The following is a 13,138-nucleotide window of genomic DNA, read 5'->3' as shown; positions in this document are numbered from 1 at the left end:
TAATTATGCGAATGCATAAATGTTGTATACAGGGTGTTAGGTAAATGGGTATATGAGCCGACACTAGCCCATGTTAACATGATCATATAAATGGTATGGTGAAGTCAGAAAATAGATATCTTCATTTTAATTATTTTATTTTTCATACAAATCGGATTTTATAAAATTTATTTTGTATGAAAATTAAAAAATATAAAATGATGATATCAATTTTCTGACTTCACCATACCATTTATATGACCATGTTAACATGGGCTAGTGTCGGCTCATATACCCATTTACCTAACACCCTGTAGATTGAAGAATTCGTTCCCTACAACATCTTTGTAAAAGGCATGAAAAAAAAGCGAACGGTCGGGGGGTCGCAAACAATTTTTTTTCGCGTCATGAAAAAGGTTGAAAAACACTGACGTAGAGCATGCTTTGCGCTAACTAGGGCCGAGCGCGGGTGACGTCGACGAGCGGGACGCGATGCAGTTGTGGTTCGAGGCCCGCTGGGCGCGGCTGGTGGCCCAACGGCGAGCCCGCGAGGAGCCGCGCGACGAGCCCGCCGCCCGCCGCCTGGCCCGGCTTGAGAGGCGACTGACGCGCCCTCTGTCAGGTTAGAACTCTTGTGGAAGCACAGGAAGGTCCTTGGATGGAGTCAAAGCGCCCGGGGAAAAGAGCCCAACTCTTGTGGAAGCACAGGAAGGTCCTTGGATGGAGTCAAAGCGCCCGGGGAAAAGAGCCCAACTCTTGTGGAAGCACAGGAAGGTCCTTGGATGGAGTCAAAGCGCCCGGGGAAAAGAGCCCAACTCTTGTGGAAGCACAGGAAGGTCCTTGGATGGAGTCAAAGCGCCCGGGGAAAAGAGCCCAACTCTTGTGGAAGCACAGGAAGGTCCTTGGATGGAGTCAAAGCGCCCGGGGAAAAGAGCCCAACTCTTGTGGAAGCACAGGAAGGTCCTTGGATGGAGTCAAAGCGCCCGGGGAAAAGAGCCCAACTCTTGTGGAAGCACAGGAAGGTCCTTGGATGGAGTCAAAGCGCCCGGGGAAAAGAGCCCAACTCTTGTGGAAGCACAGGAAGGTCCTTGGATGGAGTCAAAGCGCCCGGGGAAAAGAGCCCAACTCTTGTGGAAGCACAGGAAGGTCCTTGGATGGAGTCAAAGCGCCCGGGGAAAAGAGCCCAACTCTTGTGGAAGCACAGGAAGGTCCTTGGATGGAGTCAAAGCGCCCGGGGAAAAGAGCCCAACTCTTGTGGAAGCACAGGAAGGTCCTTGGATGGAGTCAAAGCGCCCGGGGAAAAGAGCCCAACTCTTGTGGAAGCACAGGAAGGTCCTTGGATGGAGTCAAAGCGCCCGGGGAAAAGAGCCCAACTCTTGTGGAAGCACAGGAAGGTCCTTGGATGGAGTCAAAGCGCCCGGGGAAAAGAGCCCAACTCTTGTGAAAGCACAGGAAGGTCCTTGGATGGAGTCAAAGCGCCCGGGGAAAAGAGCCCAACTCTTGTGGAAGCACAGGAAGGTCCTTGGAAGGAGTCAAAGCGCCCGGGGAAAAGAGCCCAACTCTTGTGGAAGCACAGGAAGGTCCTTGGATGGAGTCAAAGCGCCCGGGGAAAAGAGCCCAACTCTTGTGGAAGCACAGGAAGGTCCTTGGAAGGAGTCAAAGCGCCCGGGGAAAAGAGCCCAACTCTTGTGGAAGCACAGGAAGGTCCTTGGATGGAGTCAAAGCGCCCGGGGAAAAGAGCCCAACTCTTGTGGAAGCACAGGAAGGTCCTTGGAAGGAGTCAAAGCGCCCGGGGAAAAGAGCCCAACTCTTGTGGAAGCACAGGAAGGTCCTTGGATGGAGTCAAAGCGCCCGGGGAAAAGAGCCCAACTCTTGTGGAAGCACAGGAAGGTCCTTGGAAGGAGTCAAAGCGCCCGGGGAAAAGAGCCCAACTCTTGTGGAAGCACAGGAAGGTCCTTGGATGGAGTCAAAGCGCCCGGGGAAAAGAGCCCAACTCTTGTGGAAGCACAGGAAGGTCCTTGGAAGGAGTCAAAGCGCCCGGGGAAAAGAGCCCAACTCTTGTGGAAGCACAGGAAGGTCCTTGGATGGAGTCAAAGCGCCCGGGGAAAAGAGCCCAGAGCAAGTACCCGCGCGCTCTCCCGAGATTCGGTTCGCACGCCGTGAGGCAGGAAGAACCATGGGTGGTGGTGGGATGGAGTCAGAGTAAATACAAATGAGTAGGTCATCTTCATAGAAACGCTCCGAGCGCGGTTTGTATGTGAGCGCGCGCAAATACGTATGCGGCGCGCACGCACACTCTGACAAAATTCGGGGCACCTCCCCGCTAATCAACGCTAAATTTTGTCAGTGTGTGCGTGCGCGCCGCATACGTGTTGGCGCGCTCACATACAAACCGCGCTCGCGCTGATGGAGTCGCGTGAATTCTTACTTAGCTTGCCAGGGACTTGGTGCGAGTTTAGAGTAGGCGCACACCGTTGATTTTTCGTCGGCCGATAGTTTAGTCGGGCAGTTGATCAGTATGCGCACACTACGCCGATTCGATTTGGCCGATTCTTCATACAATTTAAAATCGGGCACAACTATCGGCCAACTAAAAATCAACGGTGTGCGCCTACTCTCACATCAAACGTCTTCGCAAGCGACTGCGTAATAAATTACCTTAAATGCATGCCGGATTGTACAGCGTCCCTAGCGGATACTTTCAACAAAATCTTCATAGATTTTTTTTGACGCACTCGTTAGCGATGACGTTCAATGCTAAATCGCACTAAGCACACACTACGGGCTCTGGTAGTGGTTGAAGCTTTGGGCAGGTGCACATCGAACAACAAACAACAATTGTTTAGTAACAGCATCTCAGATGGCGTAGCAAATAAGTGTGGTGGTAAGGTCAACATGTTATGTTGATATCCTGTTGTCTCCTTTTGACCAATACCAAGTAAGTTACGTTTTTATGGATCAGCCAAGAAAATACATCATCATCTACGATTCACATCATAATAAAGCATGCAAAAGGAAATAAATGCAGCCAGCAACAAAAAAGGTACGTTGTGTATTACAATATTATATTAATATATCAATCATATCGTGACTCACATCCCATGCACTTTACAGCATTACGCGCATGTCTATTTTGTAGAATTTATTCGTAACTAATTAAATGTAGCTTCTTATTCGTGTTTATCATTCATAGCGCATTCGTTATCACGTAATGTCATCTTACTTATCAAAATTACAAAAATATGAATTAAAATATACTTTTGATTTTGTTGCAATGTTATACTATGTCTTTTCTTTACTGGAGCGAGAGACTTACGATATTTGATAAGGTTGTTAAACTCTAATGATGCTCATGTTTTTTGTTTTATCTCCACAGCTGAGCAGCAAGCAGCAACAGTGGCTGAGCTAGTGCAAGTGTCAGCGCAGCGAGAAGCGCACCAAGCGCTTATGGCGGCTGACAGGTAAGTCGTTTAGCTTTAGGCCCACAAAGTTAATATACCTAGCGGAATAGAGCAACAAAGAACTGAGCGAGCGAGATGACACTAGCAGCAACACTGTGTGATAAAAAGAGATGCGTGATGCCGTCGCCGTCACGTCAACAGAACCGCTTTTTGCAACTATTTGACGGTTAGTTCCTGAGCACTCATTGGCACGCTGAAAATATGAGCTCTGATATTATTTCAGATTTATTGTGACTGAAATGGTGGATGTTTAAGAGAAATAGTGCTTCAGATACGTGGTTCGGTGATTGAATAATGGTACAAAACAGTGAAACAATCCTGACCACTGACACGCAAATGACATTCGGTGTCATCCAAAATCGGTTCGTTTGACAGCTCGTGGTTGTTGCTCTATTCCGCTGGAATATTAACTTTGTGTTAAGGCCTAAAATCCTTAACATGGGACTACACCCACCGCCTGTTCCCTCCCACCGCTGCAAGTCTTCTCTAAGGCTGGTTTTAGAATCGCGCTGACCGCTCGCTGATCGTTGGCGCTGACAGATCAATATGTATGTCATTGAAGGGAACGTTCCTGAGTGACGCTGATCGCTCGGCGCTGACGCTTCATACATTTCGGCTGTCAGCGTGCGTCAGCGTGACTCTAAAACCAGCCTTAAGAATCCAGCTTTACCGCCAATACACAACCAGTAAAAGCCAAAATTTTAACAGTACCTTATAGTTTTATTGGATAAGATAATTACATGCTTCTGAGTTGTAACCCAGTGGATTTTACCCCCAGTAAATTCTTAATTTTTGCTAATATTTATGTCTGCGTGTTATGTACCTAGGTGACCAGCGCTATTATTGTCTAGTTTTATTGTATAGCTTGTCACGTTGTGTATTTATTTATAAGTAAAGCCTGGTCCGGGAGCACGTAGAATCCCGTCCAATAACCCCAAGCTGCCCATCCTTGTCGCTCACACGTAATTATGTTGCTGTCGCGCTCGCACACTCACTGCGGGCGCGCGTCGCACAGTCGCGACAGCAATATAATTACGCGCGAGCGACAAGGATGGGCAGCTTGGGGTCATTGGACGGGATTCTACGTGCTCACGGACCAGGCTTTAGTCATGCACACGAAAATAGGAAATGAAATAATTTATTCTTGTCATTTTATCGGCGTCACGTTTTAAATTAAATTCCTCTCTTTCTAGAAGACGCAGCGCCGCCGGCAATGGCGTTGGCGACTAAAAAGTCTCTCTCAAACTACCCTCAATTTTTCCCGCGACTCCAGTTCTTATCTTCCAACTACAGGCGATTGCTCCACCCACGGAGAAGCAACTGGTAACTAAAAATATTCGAAGGAATCGTCATGCTGTCGACATATAAACCAGGTGGTTTAAGATGACCGATTGGTGTGTTAAAATGTTTAGTTCAGTCTATACTTTTGTGTACGTGCAAAGGAATAGTTACAAATCTGCAATGACATCACACGCTTCTTCTATCTTTGGGAGGTGAAGGTCAAACGAGTATTTCCTTGGAATTGGGTGATTAGCTGTTAATATACAATTTTCTCTGGAAACATGATAAAAAGAACGGAAAAAATATAGTGCTCAAAATGTTCTCATATTCTAATACCACACAAATACGATTCATACTCAAGTAATGGAGTTAAGAGTTTAGTTTTATAATACGGGCAAAAAAGTGCTACTGTAAGTACACCCTGTATATTTGCAACTGATGACGTAGTTTTAAGGGATGTTCGGTTTAATTGTCACACGACCATCTTTAGTCTGGGTTTTTAAGAGGCGTGCTGTCGCAGAATTCAATCATTGGTATTGTTTGTCAAAATAGACGCGATTATGTGTATAATCATTTGATATTTTTTATTTATTTTTTACTTTTATACACAACTGATCAAAATTTATATTGTTTATAAATTTCATTTAATCAATAAGGCTAATAAACTTGATATATTTCGTATTTCAGTTTGTAGCATGTCGAATAATTTTTCTATACATTGTCGAAAAATTACTTTCGTACCTCATTGTCCAGTGCAGTGCTCGCGCCTAGTAAGTAAATTGAAAACAAGCTCTATCGCCACATGATAAAGTTTGATTTCCATTGACAAATGATAGGTGTGGAAACTCGTGTTCACGTGTGACTTATTCCTTTGCACGTATGTTTATTAGTTTGTAAGAAAAACGTTTTTATTTAAAGCTTTATACACTCATATAACTTGGAACGCGATGCCATTTTTTTTTATAATACTCGCAGACGACGTTGACGTTTGTTATTCAAAGTTTATTAATATCACTTACCTAATATAACTTTATAACAAAATGGTTCTAAATAGAAATATCCTTGTTAGACAAGTAATCAGCGTTAATTTAACATATTTGTTAAATCGTATGATTTAATTCAAACGAGTACAATTAATTGACAATGTTGATCACAAAATGTATTTTCTTTTTTTTTTGACACATTTACGACTCTAATTAGAACCAACAAATTCAGACCCCATTATGTAATCAAAGCTTTACGTTAGATTAGTTAAATGTAATTAAACTCATTTAATTTATAAGTTGGTCATCGCAGCGCTCGCGAGAGGGTGGACTCGGCGATACAAATGTCACAAAATAATATTTAAAAATCCCAAAAGGGTACGAACGGTGTGCTAGATATGCCAAATGAGTTTACATACTTTTATTGTATAGTTATATATCTGCTGTAAATGTATAGAGTTAGGTAAAGTACTCGTTGTCTGAATTCGCTATCTAGCTTCGTGTTGAAGGCCAACATGTATAAATTATATTTGTTTTTCTTTGTGTTTGTATACAAGCCCCTCTTGTATACCTGTCGTGGTCAGCTGGTGGACTTGACTGGCCGTAGAAAATATATATTAAGGTACTAATTATTTAATTTGTGACAGCCCTTGGACACGGTAGGGTCTCATAGACTGCTGAATGTTGTATTTAACTTAGTGACTCCTTGTTTATTTACACATTACTATTGTTGATTGGCATATTTATATTTATCGTTTATATTAAAACTATACTTTTTTGTAGCTTCTTTCAGCTGTTAGAGTTACTTATATTTATTACGAGTGGACGTGCGTTTGTCGTGATACTAAGCGAAATACTTGAGGCTTCGGCCTTGTCCAGGAGGGCGAATTCGCCGCTAATGTCTTCGCGCGAACGCGAGCGTAATGTATGGCGCGATTTACGCGCGAATTTTCAACTCGCGCGTGTCTTGTGGACACAATGTATTGGCTGCTGGTATCTCGCCAACGTGCGTATGATTCTACGCGCGAAGACATTCGCGGCGAATTCGCCCTTCTGGACAAGGGCTTACGAATGATTTTTTAAATAAAATTGACATCTATTTCTGTCAAATCAGTTATTGTTTATTTGACAGTGAAATAATTTGAGATCCTCGTAAGTCATGACTTTAAACTTCCCCAAAAATAAGTACGCATGTTCAAGTTTGACACTCGGTGTATACATGTTTGTAACCACTGAGAGGTAGGCGCACTTCGGGCCTTTCACACAAGCAATATACTATATTGTATGTTGTTTTAGACGTAAGAATATGGAAGTGTACATTTTCATATATTTTTGTATGCATAAGCGGTGTAGAGAACGTGATTCCATGTCGATTTGATGATTATCACCATTTACTTTGTAGTAAGGATGGGTCGTAAATATTTTTGATAGTTTGAAAAGTATATTTTATATCTGAGATTACATATTTCTTGAAACGAAATGAAGTCGTTTAATACAAAGAAAAATATTAATTGTAATCATGTGTTTTGTTGTAGATTACTGTGTTATCGCATGCATTATTTTTTTATTAGTTGACTAGAGAAAAAATTAACTAGGTATACAAAAATGATGGAATATGGCAGCTATATTTTTAAATATAAAAATGTCTTTCGTATATGCATTTGCCATTGAAGAGTACATAGATAAAACACAGAAAAAAGTTTATAAACATACACAGCCAAATTTAAAGTATGCTGAATTGCAGACATAAAAGAACTTATTTTATTATACATAATTAATAATAATAATATTTACCATTCGATGTTGTTCAGATACATGTTATGTCGATGTGTATGATGTATAATGGGTTGTGTATGCAGAGGACATTTTATTCATAATCGTCAAATCGACATATAAGATAGAACAGATCAGATTTAATGTGGTACGGAAGGAATGCTGTAGCTGTTTCTTTTTCAATATTTGTCATCAACTCTTTAGAAGCCAAATGTAAGAAAATTTACAAACTACTGGTTGGAAATTTATTCGTTCAATGAGGGTTTTCGCGTATGAAAGATCCGCTAGATGGCAGGACGTGGATGTGGGGTCTGACTGCTGCGTGATTGGTGGATTTTGACATATCTGTCAATGCCATGTCAAAAATAACCAATCATGCAGCATTTGGACCTCGCGTCTACGTATTGCCATCTGGCGGATTTTTCATTCGCGAAAACCCTCATTAGCTGTTTGAGTTTCTATTGAACGCTTTTCTTGCTAATATGTAATTTTTTTCTAATATTTACTTTAATTGTACCTTGCATTGTATTGTAATATGGTACTTTTTGTATGTTTTATGTATCAAAATTATGTTAACTTCTTGCGCAGGACTGGGGTGTTAAATCGTGGCTACTGTAAACATGTCTCGCTCGCTTCTTATAGTGACGTGTGAGAGGAGCATAGCACGATTTTCCGTCTTACATAATAACATGTAGCTTTAATTACTTTTCTTGTTCATCAAACAATAATTAGAAAGTGCCTACGAAATCTAACCAAAATCACTAAGCATATTTCATATTATTATATGTATATTTGTTTACTATTTACCATTTAACTTCCTTTTTATGGTGTGATTTTACTGTTCACAAAACATAAAACAAAAGTTTGAAACAGTTGAATTACAAAATTTAAAAGGAAATTAAGTATGAAATATTTAATACCCTGTAATATTTTCTTTTAAATTAATAGCACACTTTTACACTATGTATTGTTTCTAGATATTGTACAGTTCAAGATATATCATACCAAATGAGATAATTCATCTGTTTTGGACATTTTATAGGTAAATTTGGCGTAAAAGCACTTTTATTCTTTGTTGACTAAATCATTAAAGAAATATAATGTTATTACAATTACCGTTGAATAACTAAACTTAAAGCAATATTCATATTACAAATACATAACAATATGTACAATTTAATTATGCACATAGCCAATGTAGTGCCTAAACAGAGTATGGCACGACACAAAGCCTTAACCGGAAACGAACGGCGATCAATACAAATCCGTGCCTACTCAGCGTTGTATGACATTCTATACAATATTCGTGTTACGAACTATTAAAAAAAAGTAATGAGGCAATCAAAGCCTTAATCAGAAATCAATTCAAATTCGTGTCTGCTTACCTTTGTACACACGTACGCATAGAATGTCACACAATGTTGCTATAGTAATTTACAACAACTGTTAGGAATTGGGATAGAAAAGGGAAAAATGATACCCAGGCTCAAGGAAGGGAAAGCGATATAATAATAAAAAGATAAAAGGAAGATACAGGATACAGGGATAGAAGAGAGAAAAAGTGACATATAGAAAAATATAAAAGTATAAACCATAAACGCTATCAAAAGAGGCCGTTCGTAACATCTCTCCCTCTCTCTCAACAATGATAGATTAAGAATATCATGAAAAAAGAGAGAGAGCGGGAGAGATTGATACGACCGGCCTTAAGGTGGGCTACCAAAAGAGTTAAAAGTTCATTGAACTATGTGACGTGACGTGGTGGTTCAAAATGTGCTGGCTTCGGGTCAGGGGGTGGTGGAGTCTTGCAGTCAGGTGAACAGATGAGGCGTCGTGCAGAAAGGAAGAGGCGTGACAACCGTAAATAAAGCAGCGTCCAGCAGAGTTGAAGGAAGAGGCGCAGCAACCTTAGATAAGGAACGGCCAGGATGCACAGAGGTAGGCGCATCCTCGGTGGCAGCTCCAGGTTGCAAATCGGAGATGTTACGAACGGCCTCTTTTGATAGCGTTTATGGTTTATACTTTTATATTTTTCTATATGTCACTTTTTCTCTCTTCTATCCCTGTATCCTGTATCTTCCTTTTATCTTTTTATTATTATATCGCTTTCCCTTCCTTGAGCCTGGGTATCATTTTTCCCTTTTCTATCCCAATTCCTAACAACAACCCTGCCTATAGATTGTTTCATCCACGAAGACACGCCCCACCAATTTTTGGTCTCGGTCGCGCGGGGTGCGGGGAGTTTGATCCGAGCAATCCGAGCGTCATTATTGTAGTGTGCGTGAGCACTCATGGATAATTTAGCGTGTACCGATAACACTCAAACATTAGCGGAAGAATGGTGGGGCGCGTTTTCGTGGATGAAACGATCTATACACTAAGTACTATAGCAATCGACGCCTTCACCAATAACGTATATCAATATTTACATTACATAATAGTGCCTACACAGTATAGCGACGAGAGCCTTAATCAGAAACGAATAGCAATATCCACAATTGATAATATCGTTCCTAGATAACATTGTCACATAACGCTTTAGTATAGTCAATAGTAAAGGTTCGGCCAAACCAACGCGATCACACGCGATCAGTCGGCGTGCAGCGATGGCGATCAATGCATTTAAGTCTGGTCGTCATCGCTGCACGCTGGCTGATCGCGTTGGTTTGGCCGAACCTTAAGTTATTTTTGTATCAGAAAAGAATATCTTATCCTATAGTAATTTAACAGATTGTTTACATCATTACCTTATAACGACCGAAATTAAGCTGGATGTCAAGAAAATAAGGCGGTAAATGTTTCCCATTTACCAAGTGCGTCTTAAGCTATTGAAGTTATCTATATTGAAAAATCGTACAGTTTCCAGGCCAAACACATTTTCATTAATATGCTACGCTTAGCTCTAAAAAACTTAAAAACATTCATTAAGTTATTATCAAACCAATTTTATTTATTATAATACTATTACTTCTGGTAGTAAAATAAATAGAGAATTTTAATTACCATCTTAAACAGTTGGGTTTGATAATATTAAATGGAGCATACTTTTAATAGTTACAAAATGCATTTCCTTTTAAAGAGAGGTCATTCGCACTAGCTTGAATAATCTCGAAATTGCATGTAAACATTCTGTTGACATTCGAAACCATATTCGCGAAATATTGTTATATCGTAGACTTCTTGCAACTATTATTGCTCTGTTATGTTCATACAACCTGTTAAAGTTTGATAAATGTTTTCTGTTGATCACAGCGCCGCCTGCTTGTCTGACCGCGGTGAATGACCTTTTTTCGCCATTTTGATGACAGTACTAGGATCGATCCCAGTTTCTTAGCCGGTCAGATAAACTGGTAGCTTTGTGTGTGTGTTACATTTTACACCTTCATTGTTACACTATACGTATGTATGGTTACAACAGTACACGTGTCTATCCTTGTATTATTTTAAGGACAACAAGTTATTTCGATTTGTCACATGTATTTATTTGTACACTGTATTTGGTATAGTATAGTATTTTGTATCAGTTTAGCAAAATTTATAAATATTTAAGCCTCTTAGTTATTTTTACGTTAATTTTGTTATATAAATCAAGAAACACATTTTTGTGATTTATAGACTTTATTTTTAGTTATTATTGAACTCACTGCTTCCCGTGGTAACACTAGGTTAATTAAGCAGAACATCGTTATTAAAACCATTAAGGTTACGTTTCTTGTCTTAGATTATAATGTTTGAGATTATACCCAATGCAAGGTTCTACACAAAGCAATGTACCTCCTTTTGTACGCGTAGATAATTTGAGAACTAATTAAACAATAATATATTTTATGTTAAAGTTTTTCATTTCTACACCTTATCGTCAGGGCCGAATTAACCATCTCGGGGCCCCTAGGCACAGCTCGTTTCGGGCCCCCGTTCTTCATACCACAACAACCAATTTGGAAATTTTTACTGTCTACATTACGAAATTGAATGACTAACATAAACATTTAAAAAATAAAAATGTAAATATTGTACTGATTAAGAAGTGTTATTATTTATTAATGTAAATATTAACCCTTCTATTTTTTTAGATACAAAGTCGTTTAAAACTTCTTGAAAATGTACCTTTTCTGATACATCATCTTTAACATAGGTATGTTTTTTTTTTTCATTTTTTAATGAGGAGTGCTGGGCCCCTGGTCCTAGTGGGCCCCTGGTCCTAGTAGGCCCCTAGGCACTGGCCTAAAGTACCTTATGGATAATACGGCACTGCTTATCGTACGAGGGGGGACCGTAAGAAACCCTAAGTCCAAGGATACTCAAAGCTCCATGGGACATAATATTACCAACATCAAAGAAGATTTATAAACTTGTAATAGGAACACCCTTTTGCGAGATTTTATTATAGGTCATTTCCAACAAAAAAATGTAATGAAGGATGCCTAGATTAGTTAATGTATAACTCGAGAATGGCTGGACCGATTTTAATTATATCTGATAAGTTGGTTCTATGCAAAAAATAACGTCCATTTGACTCTTCGTTTAAAAAAAACAGGTTCGAGGTTTCGAAAAATTACGGATCCGCAGTATTTTTAAAACACTCCTTAGTACTTACCAGCCTTTGTCCGTGGCGTGACCCGGGTGAAATTTAGTTTGTCATATTTTGTCATAAAAAAACAGCCTTTATGTTATCGGGGTTATACACAATAATACTGTAAGGTTTCATCAAAATCCGTTCAGTAGTTTTTTGCGTGAAAGAGTAACAAACATGTTAACATCTAAACATCCATACAAACTTTCGCATTTTTAATATTAGTAGAAGTAGGATCGTGCTCTAGTCCTGCGGAGTATTGTGTGCGTCTCTACAACCGAAGTGAAAAATGCAAAACAAGTAAGGCTGAGTTGCACCACCTCATTTAACCGTAACTTTAACGAAAACCGGAGTTTTTTGTATGGAGATTGACAGATTTTTGACGTTCGTTAAAGTAATATGGTGCAAGCCAGCTTAAGTAGGAAATTAAAATTAAAACTATAGGTATTTTCTATCGTAATCGTAACATGTTATAATTTAAAATTATCTTCCCTAACTAATTATTTAGGCGACGATGTTAATGTATTTTTTTAGTGCACTATCGCATCGAGATGTTCAAAATGCGGGAAGTGCTTCAAAAATTTTTTAGCCTTTTCAGGCTTGGAGAGGCCTATGTCCAGCGGACTGAAATGATAACTGGAATAAACCGCCCCGGCATACTTAAGATCTGGAAAAAATCAAACCGAATCGCGAGTCAAGTTACAACCACCGCCATCTATGGTTAAAGTTTGACATTACATGACACGATAGGACGGCACAAAAGTAGGTTCGAGAGATAAGAAGCACGTGGCAATGCGGCGCAAATTAAAAAAAAATTGGTCAAGTGCGTGTTGTGCCACGCGCAGTGTAGGGTTCCGTAGTTGTCCGTTGTTAACACAATATATTTCAGAAGCAAATCACTTTAAATATTTTCTTCTAAGGAATTTTTACTATGTAGTTAAGAAATTTTATAATACATTAGTTATAGCCTGACCAGGAACATAAAAACCTTGGCATAGAGGCGCGTCAGTTGCATTTGATAGTGCAACACTGAGTACAGTCGTACCTGTGTTAAATTAATAGACTAACTTTATGTATCAGGATTCAGA

General features: G+C 39.8%; 1 protein-coding gene across 1 annotated transcript in view; it reads left to right on the top strand.

Annotated features, from left to right (window-relative positions):
* LOC135086461 (F-actin-monooxygenase Mical-like) overlaps positions 1 to 11,305 on the top strand; it is a 98,170-nt gene extending 86,865 nt beyond the window's left edge. Inside the window, exons 31-33 of the mRNA XM_063981186.1 lie at positions 437 to 601; positions 3,356 to 3,440; positions 4,634 to 11,305. Coding sequence (XP_063837256.1) covers positions 437 to 601; positions 3,356 to 3,440; positions 4,634 to 4,670 — 287 coding nt within the window. The 3' untranslated portion in view covers positions 4,671 to 11,305. The remainder of the gene's footprint in view (positions 1 to 436; positions 602 to 3,355; positions 3,441 to 4,633) is intronic.
* Positions 11,306 to 13,138: the final 1,833 nt, after the last annotated feature.

Source organism: Ostrinia nubilalis, chromosome Z (genome assembly GCF_963855985.1).
Source record: "Ostrinia nubilalis chromosome Z, ilOstNubi1.1, whole genome shotgun sequence".
NCBI lineage: Eukaryota > Metazoa > Arthropoda > Insecta > Lepidoptera > Crambidae > Ostrinia > Ostrinia nubilalis.
The sequence above is the reverse complement of the archived record's forward strand: the minus strand, read 5'-3'. Positions and strand labels throughout refer to the sequence as shown.